We start from the raw sequence: 18,682 nt of genomic DNA on the forward strand, positions 1-18,682 counted from the left end.
GGGCCCAAATGACCCACGTCCAGGCGAAGGAACGCTGTTTCCGTTGATATTTTTCTTCATAAGGGGTATTTGGGCTGCACTTTGTCAGATTCCTCAACTAGGACCTGTTTGCCATGGGTGACCCTATGACGCATAAAGCCTCAGAACACTTAGCTCCCAGGATCATTGGGACACTCAAACCCCTCCTCCAAGGTAAGGTGGCAGCCCAGGAAGGGGTTGTACATTACCACCGATTCTATTTGAGCATAGCTGTGTAATGCAATTTTTAGATATTGTAATAGATTATTAATCTACTTTGGTCTTAACTGCTAAGTCTAGCTGTTAGCTCATTGGTCCTGCACTATGCAATCTCTTTTTCTCCAAACTGGGACTTTTCATGAAGTTATCTACATCAGGTGAAATAGTAACTATGTATATCTCTTAGACAGAAATATGTTTCAAATTAGTTGAAAAATCCTGTTTAAATTTTAAAGCAAAACATTAACATATATTCTAAGGACTCCTTGTGGATAAATCTCATCTAAACCTTTTGAGACGTTTCTGCCTTGATTGATCTGATCTCAAAGCCTTTTCACATGTTTAGCAAAGCTTTTATCTCTGAATATAAGGAGCCTCACTGCACTCAGATCTGTTTTATCAGTCTGTCATCTGTGGAGAAAATAATTTGATGTAAATTTGGAGTAAACGTGTTTAACATATATCGCATTTTGTGATCATGATGGTGTGTGTGTGTGTGTGTGTGTGTGTGTGTGTGTGTGTGTGTGTGTGTGTGTGTGTGTGTGTGTGTTGCCCTGTTCTCCTGACCTATGCTCTCCCTCCTGCCATCCCTAATTGTAGCCCACAGGGACTGGTTCTTTCATCTAAGGTCACAGGTTCAGCTTCTCCCTCTCTTCCCGTCCACTCAGTCACTTTCTCTCATTCTCCTCCTCTTTCATGTCAGTTTTTGATTTCACACCCAGTTTATTTCTCTCACTCCTAATTTTTCTGATCACATCCCTGCCAGATCTTCCCCGTTGTTTGTGTCCATGCTGACTTCTCTCCTCGCTCTGTAGTCCTTAATGGATGGGGAGTTTCTACTAATTGTTTTGTGCCCATCTCTGCCCTCGCCCATCCCATCTCCCTGTAGGTGTCCTTCATCACACATCAGTAGTCATTTGTACAGATATTTTATAATGTCACCAACCCTTACCCACTCTGTTTGTTGTCAGTGCAGCCATTCTTGTTTTGGACACAGCGTCTCTCTTTTTTTGTTATTTCTCACCTTTAATATTTTAATGAAGAAGTTGGTGTGTGTCTGTGTGTTCTCGCTTCAGGACTCCTCATCCATTAGCAGATGAGAACAGTAATTTCACAGCGACCTGGCCAGGCTAATTATCAGGATCCACACTTGGTTTGGGATGAGTGTGTGCATGTGAGCATGTGCAACTGGAAAAAACATTGTAAAGCAAAAGTGTGTGTGCTTTTTGTGCAAATATGAAGCACCTGTGGCCATTTTTCTAAGTGTGAGTGTGTGTGTGTGTGTGTATGTGCTTGTGGGATTTGAGGGTGCACGCAAATGCCTCGGTGTTTTCCAGGTAAGAGAGTTTCCCTGCTCACTGACTCGTTGTGATTCCTATAATTGGGTCTCGTTTGATTTTTGCCGCCGCCTGCCCCCCCGCCCGCCCCCTTCTCCTCTGTCGCTCCCTCTCCTCCTCAATACCAGAGAGGACTCCTGGGTTTCTGCTGTTGTGACCTGGAGGTGTTGTCATCTGCTGTCTGCATTTTTCCTTCTTTCTTACAACTTGTCTTTCTTTCTTGTGTAACTTTCTTGTCACTATAAACAAAAGAAAAGCCCTCTGGCTGAACTTTAGCATTCCCAAAAGCTCCCTAAGTTAAAGTAACACAAGTTATTTCTTGTATTCTTTGCTGAATCCGACCAAATCCATTCAGGTTGCAGGTTTTCTGGCTGCCTGCCATAATGTTGAAGCCTATTGAAAGTTGAAATTTTAATAGCATTTATGTCATCTTTCTTTCAGCTTTAGGTGTTTTTCTGCAGTTTTCATTTCATCCAAGCTTCTTCCATTTTCTTTTCTTTTCCACTTCCTGCCTTCTTCTTCAGCTTCTTCCCCTAATGACACAAAATTGTTTGATGGGGAGTTTATTTGGCCTTCGTGTGTGTGTGTGTGTGTGTGTGTGTGTGTGTGTGTGTGTGTGTGTGTGTGTGTGTGTGTGTGTGTGTGTGTGTGTGTGTGTGTGTGTGCGCGCGTGTGTATGTGAGGGTATGTGTCGTAACTAAAATGGCTGGAGTGGAGATCAAAGGCAGCCTCTAAATAGTGTGTGTGTGTTAACAAGAATGAGAAGGACAGGTTTCTAAATTGCACAACAAGGTCCGATCAAGTTGTCAGAAAAGAAAGCTGTAATTCACCTACATTCTTCATCCTTATCTGCTTGTTGTTTTGTTCATATGTGACCATGTCAAGTCCCAAATAGGTTTTGACATCCATATTGTTGCTTAAATGCACTTTTTAGTAAGAAAATGCTCAAAGATAATGATTTAATAAGATTTTTGCATCAAAACTTATTGTCGTCCTCTCACTTTTGGGACTTTTGTGATTCCACATAGTTTGTGTTGTTGCCTAGGCAACCAATTAGACTTCCTAAACACAAATTCCCAGAAATGTCTCTTGTAGGATGAACATCTTTCAGAGAGAGAGAGCATAATTTTCGCACCAAAACATCGTAATTGCCATGCTGTTTGATGTTTTAATCACATTTAAAGGAAAACGCTCATTAATGCGATGATCTGATTATGAACTGTAGTTTTTGGACATAATTTTTCTTTTTTGCTTTTGCATTTTAACACTTATCAAATAATAGAAAACAAAAATTAACTTGTGAAAAACTAATTTGAATGGCGTTATTAGAATACATTTCTATCATAAACAATCATTTTTTGACCTTTAATATTTTTTTGGTGTGAATAAAATCAATTGTTCTGTGCTATTTATTGTTTTTCACGAATGCTTTGATATTTGCCTATAGTTGGGATGTGCCATTGCAGAATTTTTTTTTAAATTTTAGTTTGTGATCAGTGTTTTAGATTTGTCTTTTGCTTATTGACTGAAAATTAGATGACTCATCTCCAGCAGTTTTCCTCTTCGTAATAAATAAATAAATAAATAGTTGCAGAATTATTGAATACACATATTGTGAGTAGAGAACCAATGGTGCAGGCTTCTAATCGTGATGCCAGTTATTTTAACTATTGGTTGACTCATGAGGATATTTTTTTAAATGAGTTTTGTTTGGGGGGGGTTATAATTGTTTTGATCATTATGTATTTCAGGAGGTTGAGTGGGTTGTCCAGTAATTGAAAGGTTGCAGGTTCGATTCCGGCTCCAACCAGAGACATCTACTGTTGTGTCCTTGAACACGACTCTTAACCCATCTTGTCTGCTGGTGGTGGTTGGAGGGAGCGGTAGTGCCAGTGTTCAGCAAGCCTCGCCTCCGTCAGTGCACCCCAGGGCAGCTGTGGCTACATCGTAGCTCATCCCCACCAATGTGTGAATGGGTGAATGACTTATTGTGTTGTGAAGCACCTTGGGGGGTTGTAGAACGTAAGAAGGTGCTTTACAGATACAGGCCATTTACCATTCTATTCTATTTAATAAAATTTAGGAAAAAAACTCAAAGTAACCTGGACACTTACAAAAATACAGAGAGAAGAATCCTGGCTTAAGAATATGAGTGTTTAAATTTTCCTTTTTTTAATCAGATCGGTATACACATATGTAATAACAAATAATGGTTAATTAAGTCAGTCTCAATGGATCAGCCACCTGTAATAGTGACTCTACGGCTGATTTCGTCTGTTTATTTTGGCTAATGACTTATTCTAAGGCTCTGAAAGAAGTGGTAATAAAACAGCTGCTTCCTGCTAAAGTTGTTTAAACGGGTGGGATCAGCTCCTGTTTTTTCTCTTCAGCTCTTTTCCCATCTTACTCGTGTATCAAAGTGACAAGCTCCTCCCACTGCTGTGTTTGTTTGAGCAGTCCATTTCACCTGCTCTACCTATCATCCTGAGCAAGTGGACTTTTTAACTCATTCACTGCCAGTCGTTTCCTGATAACTAAAGGCCTTCGCTGCCAGCGTTTCTCGCCGTTTTTACAGTTTTTTTAAGAGTCACAGAGCGTTGCGTGCTAGGATGATGTCAACACCAAAACAAAAAGGAGACTCACCCCTTACATCAGAAAGAATCCGCGTGTTTCGAGCATTATCCATTCTTTCATAATCCATTGTCGAATTTTCATTGGCAGAAGCTTTTCCGGTTCGTGCCTCACTTTTTTTTTTACAGTAGCGACCCAAAACGATCTCCTAACACATGGATGTTCTGCTTCCTGATCATGTGACACATGCAGATAAAGATCGGCTTCAGAGCTGAGATGTTTGTTCTATTGGTGCAGGGGCTCGTTCCAATGCCCAAACAGTAAAAAAAATGCAAATGACGACTTTAGTCGTCAATGGCAGTGAATGAGTTAAAGACATGTTGACCTAAATAAACCATGCAATGACCCAAAAACACTTGCCATCCCTGATTCGACACATCTGCACCTTCTTATTTGTTTAGAGACATGGACATACAGGTGTGTAGTCTGTGTCTCAGTTTTATTTTTCTGTAATGATAACGTCCACAAACGTGCACACTCAGACCCCTATCATGAGATTGCAACCGTCGAATCATAATTAGGCCATGTCCCAGTTCTTTGATAGCCATGTACAGTGGCTCTTCTTTAATTCTTTATCAAATGCATTGATCGCTGTGGGTCTTGCATGCCCATTGATTCGCGCACTCCGTCTGGAGCATAGACTGTACATATACTGGACAATTCGATTCCATAGGCTTCAATTTCACGTTATCTGTCCATAATGGGAGGTGTCCACCACCGCCATTTTGACCGTGTCACAGGTTCCGTCCAGCCCAGACAATTCCATAAAAGGGAAGAGAGGAGGCGCTGAGGGTGTGGCTGTAAGGCTGGGCTCGAGTGACGACACCCAGGCGAACTAGCTACGAGCTAACCTGAAGCTAACCCTGGCTAACCCAAAGCTAAAGCGGAGGTGGGAGCCGAGCTAACGGATGTAGCCACCTAGCTTCAACCCAACCGGAGCTAACTGGAACACCCATCGACCTGAACCTTACACGGAGTTTAGGTGGAGGTTTTCTGCGCCTGTTCGTGAGAAGTACCTGTATTAAAAAAGTTTTAAATCGGTAAGTTTATAATTTATTTCCGTAATGAAAACATTTTGCTTTGAGCAAGTTTTCAGTAGTTTTTTTTGGCGCTATCACTCCTGAGTTGCACCAGCCATTAAATGTATCATGAAGAGAAAATATATTTAAGTCGTATTTTGGGGGGACATTTTATTATCTTTCTTACAAAATCTGAGACCAAGCGTTTCACATTGCAACACAAGCACCGGTAACCATAACAGAATTTACAGCCAGCAGAGGAGAGGATGGCGGTGTTTCAAACCCTCCCGGCCGGCGTGTAGAGCTCATTCCTGGGCTGGAGCCGGCCCTCAGCACCCCGCCACAGGCTCTAACAGATGCTGGCGGTGTTTCATATATTTCCAAAACGTAATACTTGTTTGTATCTTGTACAGCCAACTAGCCTTTATTCTGGACTCAGTACAATTTACCAAAAGTAAAGAGACATTATACAGATGAAGTAAGCACAAGATAACTTACTGGAAGACACAGAGTTATCATCAGAACCAGAACAAGAGAGCCTGATAACAGTCATGTGAAAATAACAGTTAAAAAGTATGTATGTATAATAGAAATAAAAATATATTAGAATTAGTGTAACTCACTGTGATCCAAACAAATCAGCCATAGCTGATGAGTAAATATGACATGAGGTCTGGGAGTTTTTAAGTTTCATTCTTTTATTACATTTTTTTCTTAGATCTATTAAAAGGTCACCATGGCAGCCTGTGTGTCTCCAACGTCAGCTACACAACGCAGCGTGTAAGTTCCAAGTACTTGTCTTGACCACTTCATGAATGGTTTTGTACTTTAAACAGCTAGGCCAAACCTGTTATTTTTTCCTCCATAGCCATTTGGATCATTGGAGACAGCTACGTGAGGCGTGGTGCCCAGAGAGCTGCAGAGACAACCTTGGCCTCCCTGACGTCTGTGTCTCTTGGTTTGGTTGGGGCGGACCATCGACATACATACATGTGCCGACACTTTGCGCCCTGTTTTATAAACTGTAGTGTTAAAAATAAATGTTTTTGCTCAATTACTTGAATTTCTTTGGTTAAGACAAAAGTGAGGAATAATCATTTACAAGTTATTTGTACAACAGGCCCATTTTAAATCCCAACAGTTTCTTAGCAGACAATAGAAATGTGTTCTTTACTAACTTTACTTGGTTTGAAAATCTTACTAAAATAAACTTGAGTGCCGTATTGCAAAACCCAATCATACTTGTTATGTAAACATTAGCTTTGTAGATATTTTTTACAGATATATATTTGTGTGCAACAAAAACCAAACTTAAATAATTTGTCATTCTTTATTGAAAAACAACAAAATACAGGTATACAGAAGTGTGGGAAAATGATAATGTGAAAGTATTGCACTATAAATGAAGTGAGATGAGATGAAGGTGAGATGAAGGTGGACGCCAGCGGGCTGGACGCCGGACGAAGAAACCTGGAGACGGATCGCTCAGACAGGAAGGGAAGAGCTTCCTCTTACCTTGATGGAATTAAAGTTAGCCGTCGTCTGAACGCCCAACCGTACGGTCTGAGGTCAAAGGTCACAGGAAACACACACCAGTCAGCAGTCATACAGATGCATAAAGATAACTAGCCATGGCAACCAGCTGACATGTCCCCACTTTCACCAAAACCTGGTGCCTGCCGGGTCACCTGAATTCCTGTGTGATGTCAGCACGGTCGGCCGTGACTGCTGCCATCAGAGGTGACCTCTGATCAGCTGAATGAACTCACCTTCCAGGGTGACGCCGTGTTAGAGTCGGCTTCATCCTGTAAACAAACAAATGAGTGGTAACATAAACACCACGTCTGGTTCTGGTGGAGGCGGAGGACAACACGCACCTTTCCAGGAGCAGAACCCAGATGTTCTTGTTGCTACAAACAGAGACGAGCAGAGTTAAACCAGGAAGTGAGAGGGACCAGCTGCTGCAGACAGGTGACGCTCACCTGAGCCTGAACCATAGGAGCCTCCTCAGCCATCAGACCTTCTGACTCCAGTTCAGATGCCACCTTGTTGATGTCCCTCAGGCGGGACTCATTGGCCTTCAGGTCCTGCAGGACAAAAGCACCTGCTGATCACCTTGTTGCTGTCGGGTTAACAGGTCTGGTGTTAGAACGTGGTGGATAAGAATGTTCTGACGGGCCGAGGATTCTGAACTCACCCTGCAGGACTGGGCCTGCTCCTTCAGGGCCTGGATGCTGCTGCCGTAAGCCGACAGGTCCGACATCAGGGCCTCGTGCTTCTTCAGGAGAGCCTGTGGAGCAGAACATCAGAACCTTCAGCTCGTCTGACACAAGTGGAGCTTTCTCGCAGCGATGGTCCAATCGGATCCGCCACCGTAAAACAAACCCTGCTCAGTTCACCGCAGACGTAGCTCTGCGGGTGTTTAGTGGAAAAGCGTGAGCCTTCTGCCGGCTGCCACGTGTCATGGCTGCTCTGCAGCGGGAACACACATCACAGCTTGTAAACCGTTTGAAATAAGAGCGCCGGGAACACGTTTGTCATCACTTCCTGTGCGAGGCCAGCACTTCTACTCCTAACCCATGAGACGCTTAAACGAGCAACGACGTCTGGTAGACAACCGAAGGAAATGCCAAATACAGAAACACTATGAAGGACTGGAAAGAGAGCAAAGAAAAGCGATTGGAGTTTCTCAGGAAGGGACTTCCATACCTCGGCCAAGTCCTCGTCTTTCCCTTAGTCTGGACTTCCAACGATGGGCTCCTTCTCCCTCATCCAGGACTCGGCCTCATTAGCATCCGCAAAGTACTGCTTGGCCTGCAGAGAGTCCTCCAGGTCCTGCCTCCTCTGGGACGCCTTGGCCTTCAGCGTGTCCCAACGTCCATGAAGCTCCCACAGTTTAGTCTTCACTTCCTCACCAGCGAAGTGACCTGGACCCAAAAAAAGTGAGCCAGAACCTGCAGACACCTCAGAAACATGTCAGGACAAGACCTGCTCTACCTTCTTCCACCATGGTCTCTCCTTTCTGGGTGACAGCCTTGATGCGAGGTTCATGACCTGTGATCTCAGCCTGCAGAGCCTGGTGCTTCTTCAGCAGGTTCTGGACACCAATCAGGTCCTTCCCTTAGGACACATGTTAGAGTTCAGCATTATGCAGTAGACAGACCAGTTTAACCCAGGGGTTTCTTTCTTCTACAATCTGCTCTTTAACTGTATTATTTCAGCTGTTAACTTTATTTTCTCTCTAAGTGTTTTTCTCCCCAGAAGAAGCTACAACGATGTTCTGTTGAGCTGTGGTGGCCTCATGGAGGGGGCCATCGGCTAGCACACTGCTGCTAACCACTTAAACATTCTCCCTCTCCTGATAGTAACATTTTACTTTCTTTGATGTTGGATGTGCTAATACTAGTTTACCCGTTTAATTATAGATTCACTAGGATAAATACAATAAAGTTTATCTCTTGCCAAATAGAATATTTACTGTGGCGAGCCCGTGAAGAGGTGTAGGAGAATGCGACAAATTTGTCTGTTAAAAAGTCTGTTATGTACAAAAACACAATATCATCACACTATTTTGGACCGATACATGACGGTCAGGTCCAGCTTGGGGAGAAAATATGACACGTCTTTCAGGATGGACTTCATCTTTGGTAGCTGGCGAAGCCGGGAAAAGCAGGATCTAACCACCTGGCTAATGTGGGAGTCCATCCGCATCTCTGGGTCCAAAACCACCCCCCGGTTAGTGATGGTTGGCTTCACTAAGCTGCAAAAACAGGGTTGCAGGACAGGACTAACTGCAGTGGGAGAGGGAGGAACAAATATTCCAGTTATAAATATTAAATATTTGAACAAATAAATATTTGTTAAAAGGAAGAAACTGATGATGACTTTAAGATTAGAGGAATGTTCTAGAACGGGTCTGGAACCAACGATGGCCCTTTGGATCAAATTTGGATTAAAAAAATAGCTCATGATTTTATTTATGGATGGAATAAAAATACAGGTTGTAAGCATCTTCTCAGTATCTTCATGTTGCACGACTTTCCACAGCAGAAGGACACAAAAACTGCCAGAATTATGATTAGAAAGATTTACGTTTTAATCTCAGAATCCTAACTTTTCCCAGAATCTTCACATTATTCTATGAATTCAGAGAAAATATACATTTTTCAGAGGTCTCGCTCCCCTGTTGTGGATATTTCTCAAAATTCAACCATTTTTTCTTTTCAAAAGCTTTAGTAAGAGTTTGGACTCTAAACAAGTTTTACTTTGCAGACTGCTTGTCTAAACCTTCATCAGATCTGCTCATAATAAAACATTTGGGTTATATTTAATGCCCAGGAAGATGCTCTTCCTGGGCATTAAGTTATCAAAAACAGATAAAATTATTTTTTACCATAATTTTAACTGCTATCAGCTGATAAAAATAATAAAAAACAGCCTGATCATTAAAGGGGTGTAAGTGAAACCGCGCGGATCACACAAACCATCATGCTGTCTATATGACTTTGAAAATATATAGTTTAATTACAGTTTGATTTATTTGACATCTGTATAATGTTTATTATTTTGTTTTTTCCCCCTAAATGCCTAACGTTTCAGTTTAACATGAATATTAGTCATTCATCACAATACATAAAGTTACACATTTTAAATTTTAATAGGGGAAGACTGCAGGAGGGAGCGGTAAAATACAGAAATCCCCAGCAAAAACAAGAAACTTTACGAGTCTGATGAAACCCGCTGGAGTTCCTTCAGCAGGCCTGGTGGCAGCTACAACGGCCCAGTGGCTGTGCTTGGTCAATGTTATCGAGCTCAGTCCGGCTCGGCCGTGAACGAGCCGAGGCGACATCCTGCTCTGCTTAAGAAGAGGTGTTATTTTCCGCTTCAGAAGAAGCGTCCGTGTTTTACGCTTTCTCAGAGACATGTCACGTTGCTAAGTTGTTAGCGCCGCGCGCTAACACGTCAATAGTGCAGCATAGCCTGCTGGAGGGTTCAGATGAAAACACCCTACCACTCAGGCTGCTTACACATCGATATTAAGTTGTCGCTGTTGCGCTCACGCCGTAATACAGTATTAGATGCGGTTAAAGTCAGACATGAAAAACTCCACGAGCGGTCAGACCGCGCAGCAGCTAGGCGCAGCAAATAGGCGCCGGATCGTCCAGGCTGCCCGGCCTGACCGCTGGGGATTACCGGATGGAAGAATGGACACAGAAGTCTCCCTCTTAGCGCTCCGTCATATTTCAACCCATTTTTATCTTAAATGCACTGGGTTTTACCCTATTACCCATCTAAATATGCCCTTTTAATTATTTTACCGTATTTTACATTTAAATTTCATGGTTAAACAGTACATGCTACATGTTAAACTGATAGTTAGCTAGCTACTTCGGTAAACTCAGCTAGTTTAAAGGTAGCAGTGACATAAAATACGAATATAGATTTTAACTTACCGAAAAAAATGAAGTGGAGACTCCTTGGACGCTCTATTAGTGCAATTAATACCACTGCAAGTCATTTTGTCCAACAATTGCACCAATAATATCCAAAGAAGAATACACAAACACAGAGACTCAAAATGCCGGAGCAGTTTCCAAGCCAGACCGAGGCTGTACTGAGGCCTTTCCACGGAGCTAGCTCTGTGGTCACGTGGGTCTGAGGCGGCGGTCACGTGTGTCGGATGCTCATTAATTATACAGAATTTTAGGCTTTCAATACACTTAAACAGAAGAGTGAGAAAAAAATTCACCCCCCTCAGAGTTGTCATGAGTATAAACTAGATAATTTAGACAAAAAACATGTTTTGGCACCAGGCTGTAAACATGTTTATTTCTGCTGTGAAATCGGCATTTTTAACATGGGAGTCAATGAGGATTTGCTCGCTTCTGGCACCAGCCCCCAGCGGATGAGGGTGGAACTGCAATTTTTCTTACTTCCGGGATGGGACCATTTTCTGAGCGGCATTGTGGGGGCTTGGTCTGGAGGCAGCCGATAAGCTCCCCTCTCTGTCTCCCCCTCTCCCTCCCTGCTTCCTTCTCCCGTTTTTTCCACAGCGTTGCCGTTTTCACCAAAAAATTAATAGATTTCTTAATTTACTGTTTTTTATCCTTAAAAAGTTTTTTCCTCTGTACACAGATTAATGATTCCCTTCCTCTTTTATTTACATTTTCATCCCCGGTTTGGAGAACACGTACTGCAGTACACATTTCACCAGAATTTAACATTCATTACCAAAAACCAGTTGGTGTATAGAAATGTTTAAGTTTTCTTAATAATCTTGAAACAGTCAACTGGTGGTCACGTTTCAATGTTTTCTGTGTTGAATGAGCTATTTTTTTGTTATTAATTATCAGTTTAAAGAACATTAAAGTCAGGTTTTACTGTAGGTTTGTGGTTAACTCCAGTAGTTTAGTCCCTGCTTTGATCTGCATTGTGCCCAGACTTTCCATCCATAGTATAAGTGTGTAATTACTCAACGATGTGTGTGTGCGTGTGTTGCGGCTCTTTTGCGTGTGTGTGCCTGGACACGATAGAGACCTAAAGCACCTCTTGACTGTGAATTAGCCTGTCATGACAAATGTCTGGAGCTGCATGACTGGCTGCCAGACTGGCTGGCTATCTGGGAGGTTGGCAAACCCTTTCAGATAGTGACAGTGTGTGTGTGTGTGTGTGTTTATGTGTCTGTGTAGCATCGCAGTGTGCCCACGCCAGGTCTCTGTACATGGCCAGTGGTGCGTGCCCTCCCACCCTCTTTCTACTTGCCCAGAAAAGAGCAACCAAGGCGACAACCTGCTCAAAAGGAGCTTCCAGAGCGGAGAGGCGTCCTAACCCAACGCCAGGCCCACAGAGGAAGCCCCTGTCTCAGCCTTGCAGTCAACCATTCAGCCTCTCTTCCCTCGGAGGCTCAGTGGAACACTGTAAAACAATTGTTCTTCTTGTCGCCATTTAAAAAGGAAAAGTCTCTTTTTCTAAGCTTGGTCACCCACTGACCTCCAGCTGTTACACTTTCTCTGCTACGTTTTTCCTGCTTGTGTTTTAATTCGGACTTTGGTCAGGTGATGATGTGGCCGGTTGGGTTTGTGCCGCCTTTCTACTTTTTGGCGTTTCCCAAGTTTGAAACGAAAATGTAAGTACCGCTCCGTCCTAGTGCTGCATCCACTAGGTGGCATTTAATCTCCACCTGGTTAACCAGTTTCTAGAGGAAGATTAAAAAAATCATGTCACAGGCATATGCTGAAGCTGAACTGAAGCACTTGATTGACAGGAGCCAGCCTCAACAAGTCTGCCATTGACTTGAAAATAAATGAAATTCTGTAAGAGAGACCATGTGCTCTCAGTATTCTGATCCAAATAAGTTAAAAACCTGTCTTAGATTGAAAGCCAGAGCCTTTTGGGCTCAGTACATGATGTTTATATGTGTTCTCATATAAAATAAGCCACAAAAAGACTAGGTGGTGAGTCACAGCCTTTTCTTTCCTCACATCTTCACTTCTCCCACCAAAACACCTTCTCCAGTTTTTTTCCCCTGCAGTAGCTGTGTTGCTGCAGGAGCTAGACGTTAGTCAGATGCCTTTTTTCTATAGTGTTAATCCTAGCCTCTGGACAGGCAAAGTCAATTTCCCATTTTCTGTCCCCAAAATTGGCCAACACCAATAATGCAGTGGGATGTTTTGGATTGTGTTGCTTCCTGAGCTAATGTATATGTATACAGATACACGGCCATCAAAGTGGTATCTGTGAAGGCCAGATTGGGTATCAGAACAAGCTCATAGCCAGAAGGCCATCTGTAACATTTTATATTACATTATAAAAGCAGCAAGATGGCCGCTTACATATAAAATACTAAGTTAAAAAATGGAAGGTGGTGAAACTAAACCAGTAGGTTTGAAGGATTAAAGAATGTTTTAGTATTTTACATTTCATACAAGAGGTTGTTTTAGCTGCTTTAGCCAGAATGTTAACTTAATAATTGTTTGTAAATGGAACATCACTTACCAAGAACTAAAAAAAGGTAACGTTCTCGAGCCTGAACACTTTTCTAAAGGACAGTTATCAACAATCAGTTCTTCTGTCGCTCCTGCCCTCACTCTTTATCTTCCTTTCTGTCTCTTTTATTCCCCCGACTGTCTCTTTTTATCAGCCTCTCTCAAAGGTGTGTTCCCCTCCCTAAGGCCGTCCCTCTAGGCGTGCTCTCTGCACACACACACACATTCACAAAGTGCATTAGGGTTGCTGTCATTTACAATACAAGCCCATTGTCCCCGTTGAACAATAGCTACAAACAAACAATTGACATGGAAATGGAGAGATGTAGCTCATCAGCGGGCGCTGCTTGTTTTGTTAATGGATAAATGGGTGGCTTCAATAGGCCAGGCCTAAAACCCCTGCCTCAATATGGAGATGCCTGATTACCAGGGAACCACAGGGAGGAAAGTGGTGGCAGAGAACTGCAGCTTTGCTCTCCCTAGGGTTGTATGAGGTGGTTTGGGAGAGGGGGTTTAGGTTTGGAGTGTGCTTCCGCTTAAACTTCATGCACGTACGGAGTCTGCGTAAATCTTATCAGTTTGCTTTTGTCGCAAAAGTTTCATTTACACATTTATTTCCCAGATTCTTCGTTAACTTTTGCACTGAAATATTCTTCTGCAGGTCTAATCCTTTTATCTTTCAGATGTCTTGTCAAAACTCATTTTTAAACAACCTGTCCTGGATTTTTGTTTATGTCTCTGGCTACTTTATTCAGCTAAGTGTGTGTTTGGTTGAGTCGTCATGTTAAGTGCCTATCTTAACTGATGGGAGGGCATTTGTGTGTATCTGTGTGTAGTGGCCTTTGCTATCTGCAGGATCATATTGAATCGACCTGAAAATGGCATTTCTGCCATTGCTCAGATGGTGACGGCTCAATACTGGATCTGTCGCGTTCCAAGATGTAGCGTGCATGTGTGGGTGTGGGTGCCTATATGTGCTCCTAGCACCATAGTGATGTGAGACAACGTTTTAATGTATCCATCTACATTATTTAAGCAGCAAGAATTTGGCACTGAATATTGGGTTTTTTCACAGTCATGATTAAATCACAAAAGTTCTAGATCCTGTGTTATTTCTGAGAAAATGGCAGTGAAAATGATACTTTTTATATTTTTGACCATAATAAAGTTCAGATAAATATTTTAAGTCAAAGTTGAGAGCTTAGAAAAGAGGGAGGAGCTGCAGTGTTAAGCATTACAGTTCCAGAGGGAACTTTCTATTAAAACTAGATGAACTTCATGCCATGTCCTTACTACTTGGACAATCTGAAGTCCTACCAAGACTTAAAAGCGTGTTCTAGATAGATCAAGGTGTTCCGAGACCATGTCATGAGATCAAAGGTGATTTAAGAACAGGTGTAGCTTAGCCTTATCTGCATTTCCTCGTTCCTCTTGTTGGGTCCTAATTATACTGAAGAGGAGAGTGGGACCTTCTAGAAGTTTAACAAATTTTACTACAAAACAGTTGAGGCAAAGTGAAGCAACTGTGCTGTGAACAACTTCTGTTCACTCTTTCATCTTCCTGCCTCCTCCCAAATCCCCACTTCCCAGTCTAAACTCCTCCCCTTCATTCATCGGACATTGAAGCCATCTCCTTCCTCTCAGAGTCCATGGGATCCACTTTCTGGAATCCTTCTCTATAAACATGCAGATTTGGGGGTTTTGTGTCTGCAGTTCATACCAGCATATGCTTCTTTTGCACCTGCACCTATACTCAATGTGGCTCGACTTTGCATAGTTCAGGTGTTTTTTATATTACAACTGAGAAACTGCTGTAGTGGGTGGGTTCATCATAGCGACCCTAACCCCAACCCTAGTCTTCTTGTGTGTTTGTGGTCTGGCTTGGTATGCTTGGTACCACAGCAAAGCAGGTACTAAAAATGCGGTGGTAACCTGGTACTCGTCTTCAAGATAAGATTGGAACCAACTATGGACTGTGCCTGAAAGTCCCTCCATTTTATTAGCCTATCGAGGATGTTGTGGTCCACAGTATCAAAAGCTGCACTGAGATCGAGCATCATCAGGACAGAAGTTTTGCCTGAAACTGTATTTAGACGAACATCCTTTAATACTTTATTAAGTGGAGTTTCAGTGCCATGGTGTTGTCTAAAGCCTGACTGGAAACTATCTAGCAGGTTGTTTGTCTCTAAAAAGTTGTTCAGCTGGATCATAACTGCTTTTTCAATAATTTCCCAATGAAAGGGAGATCAGGGATTGGTCTGTAATTATTAATCACTAAGGAATCTAATTTTCTTTTCTTTAGAAGGACAGCACACAGTTTTCTAGGCATGGAATGAACAAGTTGGTGACATATTGCAACATCAATCATTTTCCATTCTTCAAGAATAACCTCTTTTCGAGCCTGGATGCTGGATGGAGAGTGATGCACAACTTGCTGCTTCAGAATTCCCCACAGGTGTTCAGTTGAGTTCAGATCAGGAGACATACTTGGCCGTTCAATCACCTTCACCCTGTTCCTCTTCAGAAATGCAGCAATAGCTTTAGATGTGTGTTCTGGATCATTGTTGTGTTGGAAAAGTGCACGACGACAAAGATCTCGGAGTGATGTCTGCATCTTCTCTTTCAGAATAGAGCAGTACATTGTTGAGTTCATGAAACCATCAATGACATGCAGCTCCTGAACACCAGCAGCACTCATGCAGCCCCACATAATGACAACACCACCACCATGTTTCACTGTAGGCACTAGGGGTTGTATGAACTAGTCGACTAGTCGACTTCATGGCTCTGTAGTGACTTTTTATGCCTGTCATCGATTAGTCGCTGTCACGTGATAATGACTGACAAGATGCAGTCCTCCAGCAGGTGATGAGCCCCTACGTCGGGAGGCGGAGGCGACGCGCTGTGCCAGAGCGTCGGTACTGACACCGGCGGTAAAACGGACATTTAACCAAACTGTGACCTTTTCCCTCTTGCAATTTTACCTTCCCCTCACCCCCATCCTAATCTTAACCAGTTTGTGCATGCAAAGCTCTGATCGTTGACGCGCTCCAAACATCTCCATCCTGAGCACCGCCAAATCAGGTGTCACCACCTCAAAAACAAATTAAACACGCGATCGTTCATGTCGGCTTATTTCCTTTCATGTTTTCTGTCTGTTATTTGTGCCTGATGCATTTCGCTGCTGCGGAGTGAGGCGCATTTTGTCCTCCGGTGACGCACCCCCAAGATTCCACTATCTCCGCTCCGGCACGAACTCCGCAGCAAAAACGGTCCCGTTGTAGTTGGCCGGCGAGCAGCGGCACTCCGCTGTTTTTGCGGTCGGTAGATCTTTTAGAACTGCAGTTCAAAGGTAACTCATGAGGTGAATATATATGAACCTAGGTAGCAGTTTTTCTTTAGGACTGAGAGGAGATGCAGGAAGATAATAAACAGGCAGGACAGAAAAATAGTCAAATAAAAACAAGTTAGTTTTTGTACCTGGTGGTTGCAACAAACAGTCACCATTGAAGGTAATCAGAAGTGAGGAACAGAAAATGAAATAATTATTTTAATGTTTAGAGCAGCAGGAACTCCGAGAGGCTGCAGGCGCATCAGTTTGCTGCTGCTGCGCAGGGGGAGGGGGGAGAGGACTGAAGTAGGATGCAGAAACTACCGTTGTTAAAAGAGATGTGTTAACTTAGAAAATTCCTTCTTTCTTTTGATTTGGGCGCAATTTTAATTGTCAAAAACCCCACCGACACTTACAACCTTTTTTGCATATTTTTTTTAACATATTTTTTTTACATTTTTGGATCACTTTCGCTACAGTATTTTGACTGATATGAAAAGCTTTGCTGATCTTCTTGTAGCCCTTACCTTTTCGGTGTAAATAATTTATTTTCTTTCTCAGATTATGTGACATTTCTCATATGAGCAGCTACTGCTGACAGCATGAAATGGGAAGGATCCTTTTGTAGTGACCTGTCTGCTGGACACCTCTTAAATGAATCATTAGACTCACCTGTGGTTGAATGCCTGTTAATTAGAACGTTCTAGTCTTAAGTGGCTTTTCTCCTAAATCTATAATGGTGGAATTAGGTTTTTGAAATAATCCCACTGTGCAAAGACCTAGCTTGGACGTCCTACAGACGTGGTCTGGTCCGACGGACTCAATATTTACATGATCAGCATACGATGTTGACTGTTTGCAGGGATATAACTGAAAAATTGCTAACTCATAGGTTGTATATAGAACAAAAACACCAAAGCGACATCAAGTGTGTGGAGGTTGTAGTTGCAACAACAGAACAAGGTTTCCAGCCGATGTACTGTTTGGCAACCGGCAATGTTGCCCTCCATTGGCTGGTAGATGTAAACATATCCAGTGTTGTGCCCATCAAAATTAATATTTGATTATTTTAATTAAAATATAGCTTTTAAAGGAAATGCTGTACCTTCGTTCTAAAGACCTCCAAATGCCCTGTGGAGGGGTTACTTAAAAAAATATAGCTTTTTGTTAAATTGTTCCATATTCAACCTTTATGTGGGACAACTGATGGATACAGGCAGTGAAATGACAGCCAAATGTATCAACTCTAAATTATTGGAGACCTGGATGGGGATGTTGCGTCTCTCTGCTGCATTACTGAAGTTTTTCTTTTGTAAACTATTTGAAATAAATGCAATTTTTTGATGATGACCGCCTTATTCTTAGTTTTTGATGTTCTTTTGTTCTTGTGTGCAGGAGCGAGATGCAGAGCGGAGGAGACAGCTGAGAGAAAGAGCCAGACAGCTGATCGCAGAGGCCCGATCTGGAGTCAAGATATCGGACATGAGCCTGCTGGATGCAAATATCATGGAGCGAGGGAAAGGCAGCAAGGCTGGACCTGCAGGAGGTCAGGACACACTTCACGATCATGTCAAATATAAACCACAAACTTACTGTTTATCAAAACATTGTTATGCCTTCTCTATTTATTCACAAATGAAAAAGGTGAAAGTTACATTTTCACAAGGTACACACAGTCACTATTGGTTATTATACAAATGTCACAGTTGTATGCTTATGACATAAACATTCCTTGATCCACACGCACACAGACCTACACATTTCCATTATGCTCTCTTAAGGGGTTCTGCCTAATCCTCAGAGGAAAAACAAAATGTCATTTGACAACAGCCGCGAGTCTAAAAAGTACCACCTTCATATTCCAAGGAGCAGTTTATCCAGCGACTCTTCCCCTGCCTCGTTCGCCCAGTAGTTATTAATGAACTCAACACATTGTGTGACTGAATTACGTTCAAAACACCAAATGCTTCTAATAACATCTTGCAGCAGTGGCTCGTGCATTTCCCACTGCTTTCCATTTTCCAGGAAATTGGGGTTATTATCGTAATGACCATTATTAGGCCTCACAAGTTGTTTGTTTCAGATTCCTCTACCTTACACCCTTGTTTTAGTTATTTAGTTCTGGACGATCGAGGACGCAGC

The 18,682-nt window shown here is 42.5% G+C and overlaps 2 protein-coding genes and 1 long non-coding RNA gene across 17 annotated transcripts in view; 2 read left to right on the plus strand and 1 right to left on the minus strand.

The window, feature by feature from the left end:
• Positions 1 to 18,682, plus strand: part of ehbp1 (EH domain binding protein 1) — a 225,295-nt gene that overhangs the window by 149,551 nt on the left and 57,062 nt on the right. For all 10 annotated transcript variants that reach the window (XM_070542571.1, XM_054750382.2, XM_015944984.3 and 7 more), the window contains one exon: positions 17,936 to 18,086. In XM_070542571.1, the coding sequence (XP_070398672.1) occupies positions 17,936 to 18,086 (151 nt within the window). The remainder of the gene's footprint in view (positions 1 to 17,935; positions 18,087 to 18,682) is intronic.
• LOC139062126 (uncharacterized) lies at positions 3,384 to 6,278 on the plus strand. Its single transcript, XR_011515707.1, has 3 exons — positions 3,384 to 5,245; positions 5,943 to 6,004; positions 6,093 to 6,278. It is a non-coding gene; the product is annotated as an uncharacterized lncRNA (long non-coding RNA).
• On the minus strand, positions 5,378 to 11,922 carry LOC139062125 (spectrin alpha chain, non-erythrocytic 1-like). Of its 6 annotated transcripts, XM_070542577.1 has the most exons (8): positions 10,678 to 11,922; positions 8,909 to 9,015; positions 8,222 to 8,344; positions 7,934 to 8,151; positions 7,422 to 7,514; positions 7,207 to 7,311; positions 6,994 to 7,134; positions 5,378 to 6,787 (listed from the first exon to the last, which is right to left on the minus strand). In XM_070542577.1, the coding sequence occupies exons 5-8, from the start codon at positions 7,485 to 7,487 to the stop codon at positions 6,710 to 6,712; spliced, it is 390 nt and encodes a 129-aa protein (XP_070398678.1). In that variant the 5' UTR covers positions 7,488 to 7,514; positions 7,934 to 8,151; positions 8,222 to 8,344; positions 8,909 to 9,015; positions 10,678 to 11,922; the 3' UTR covers positions 5,378 to 6,709. The 6 variants fall into 6 exon arrangements, with proteins under 6 accessions (XP_070398678.1, XP_070398679.1, XP_070398676.1 ...); XM_070542578.1 differs by lacking the exon at positions 8,909 to 9,015; XM_070542575.1 differs by having other exon boundaries at positions 8,222 to 9,015.

Source organism: Nothobranchius furzeri, chromosome 12 (assembly GCF_043380555.1).
Source record: "Nothobranchius furzeri strain GRZ-AD chromosome 12, NfurGRZ-RIMD1, whole genome shotgun sequence".
NCBI classification, from domain to species: domain Eukaryota; kingdom Metazoa; phylum Chordata; class Actinopteri; order Cyprinodontiformes; family Nothobranchiidae; genus Nothobranchius; species Nothobranchius furzeri.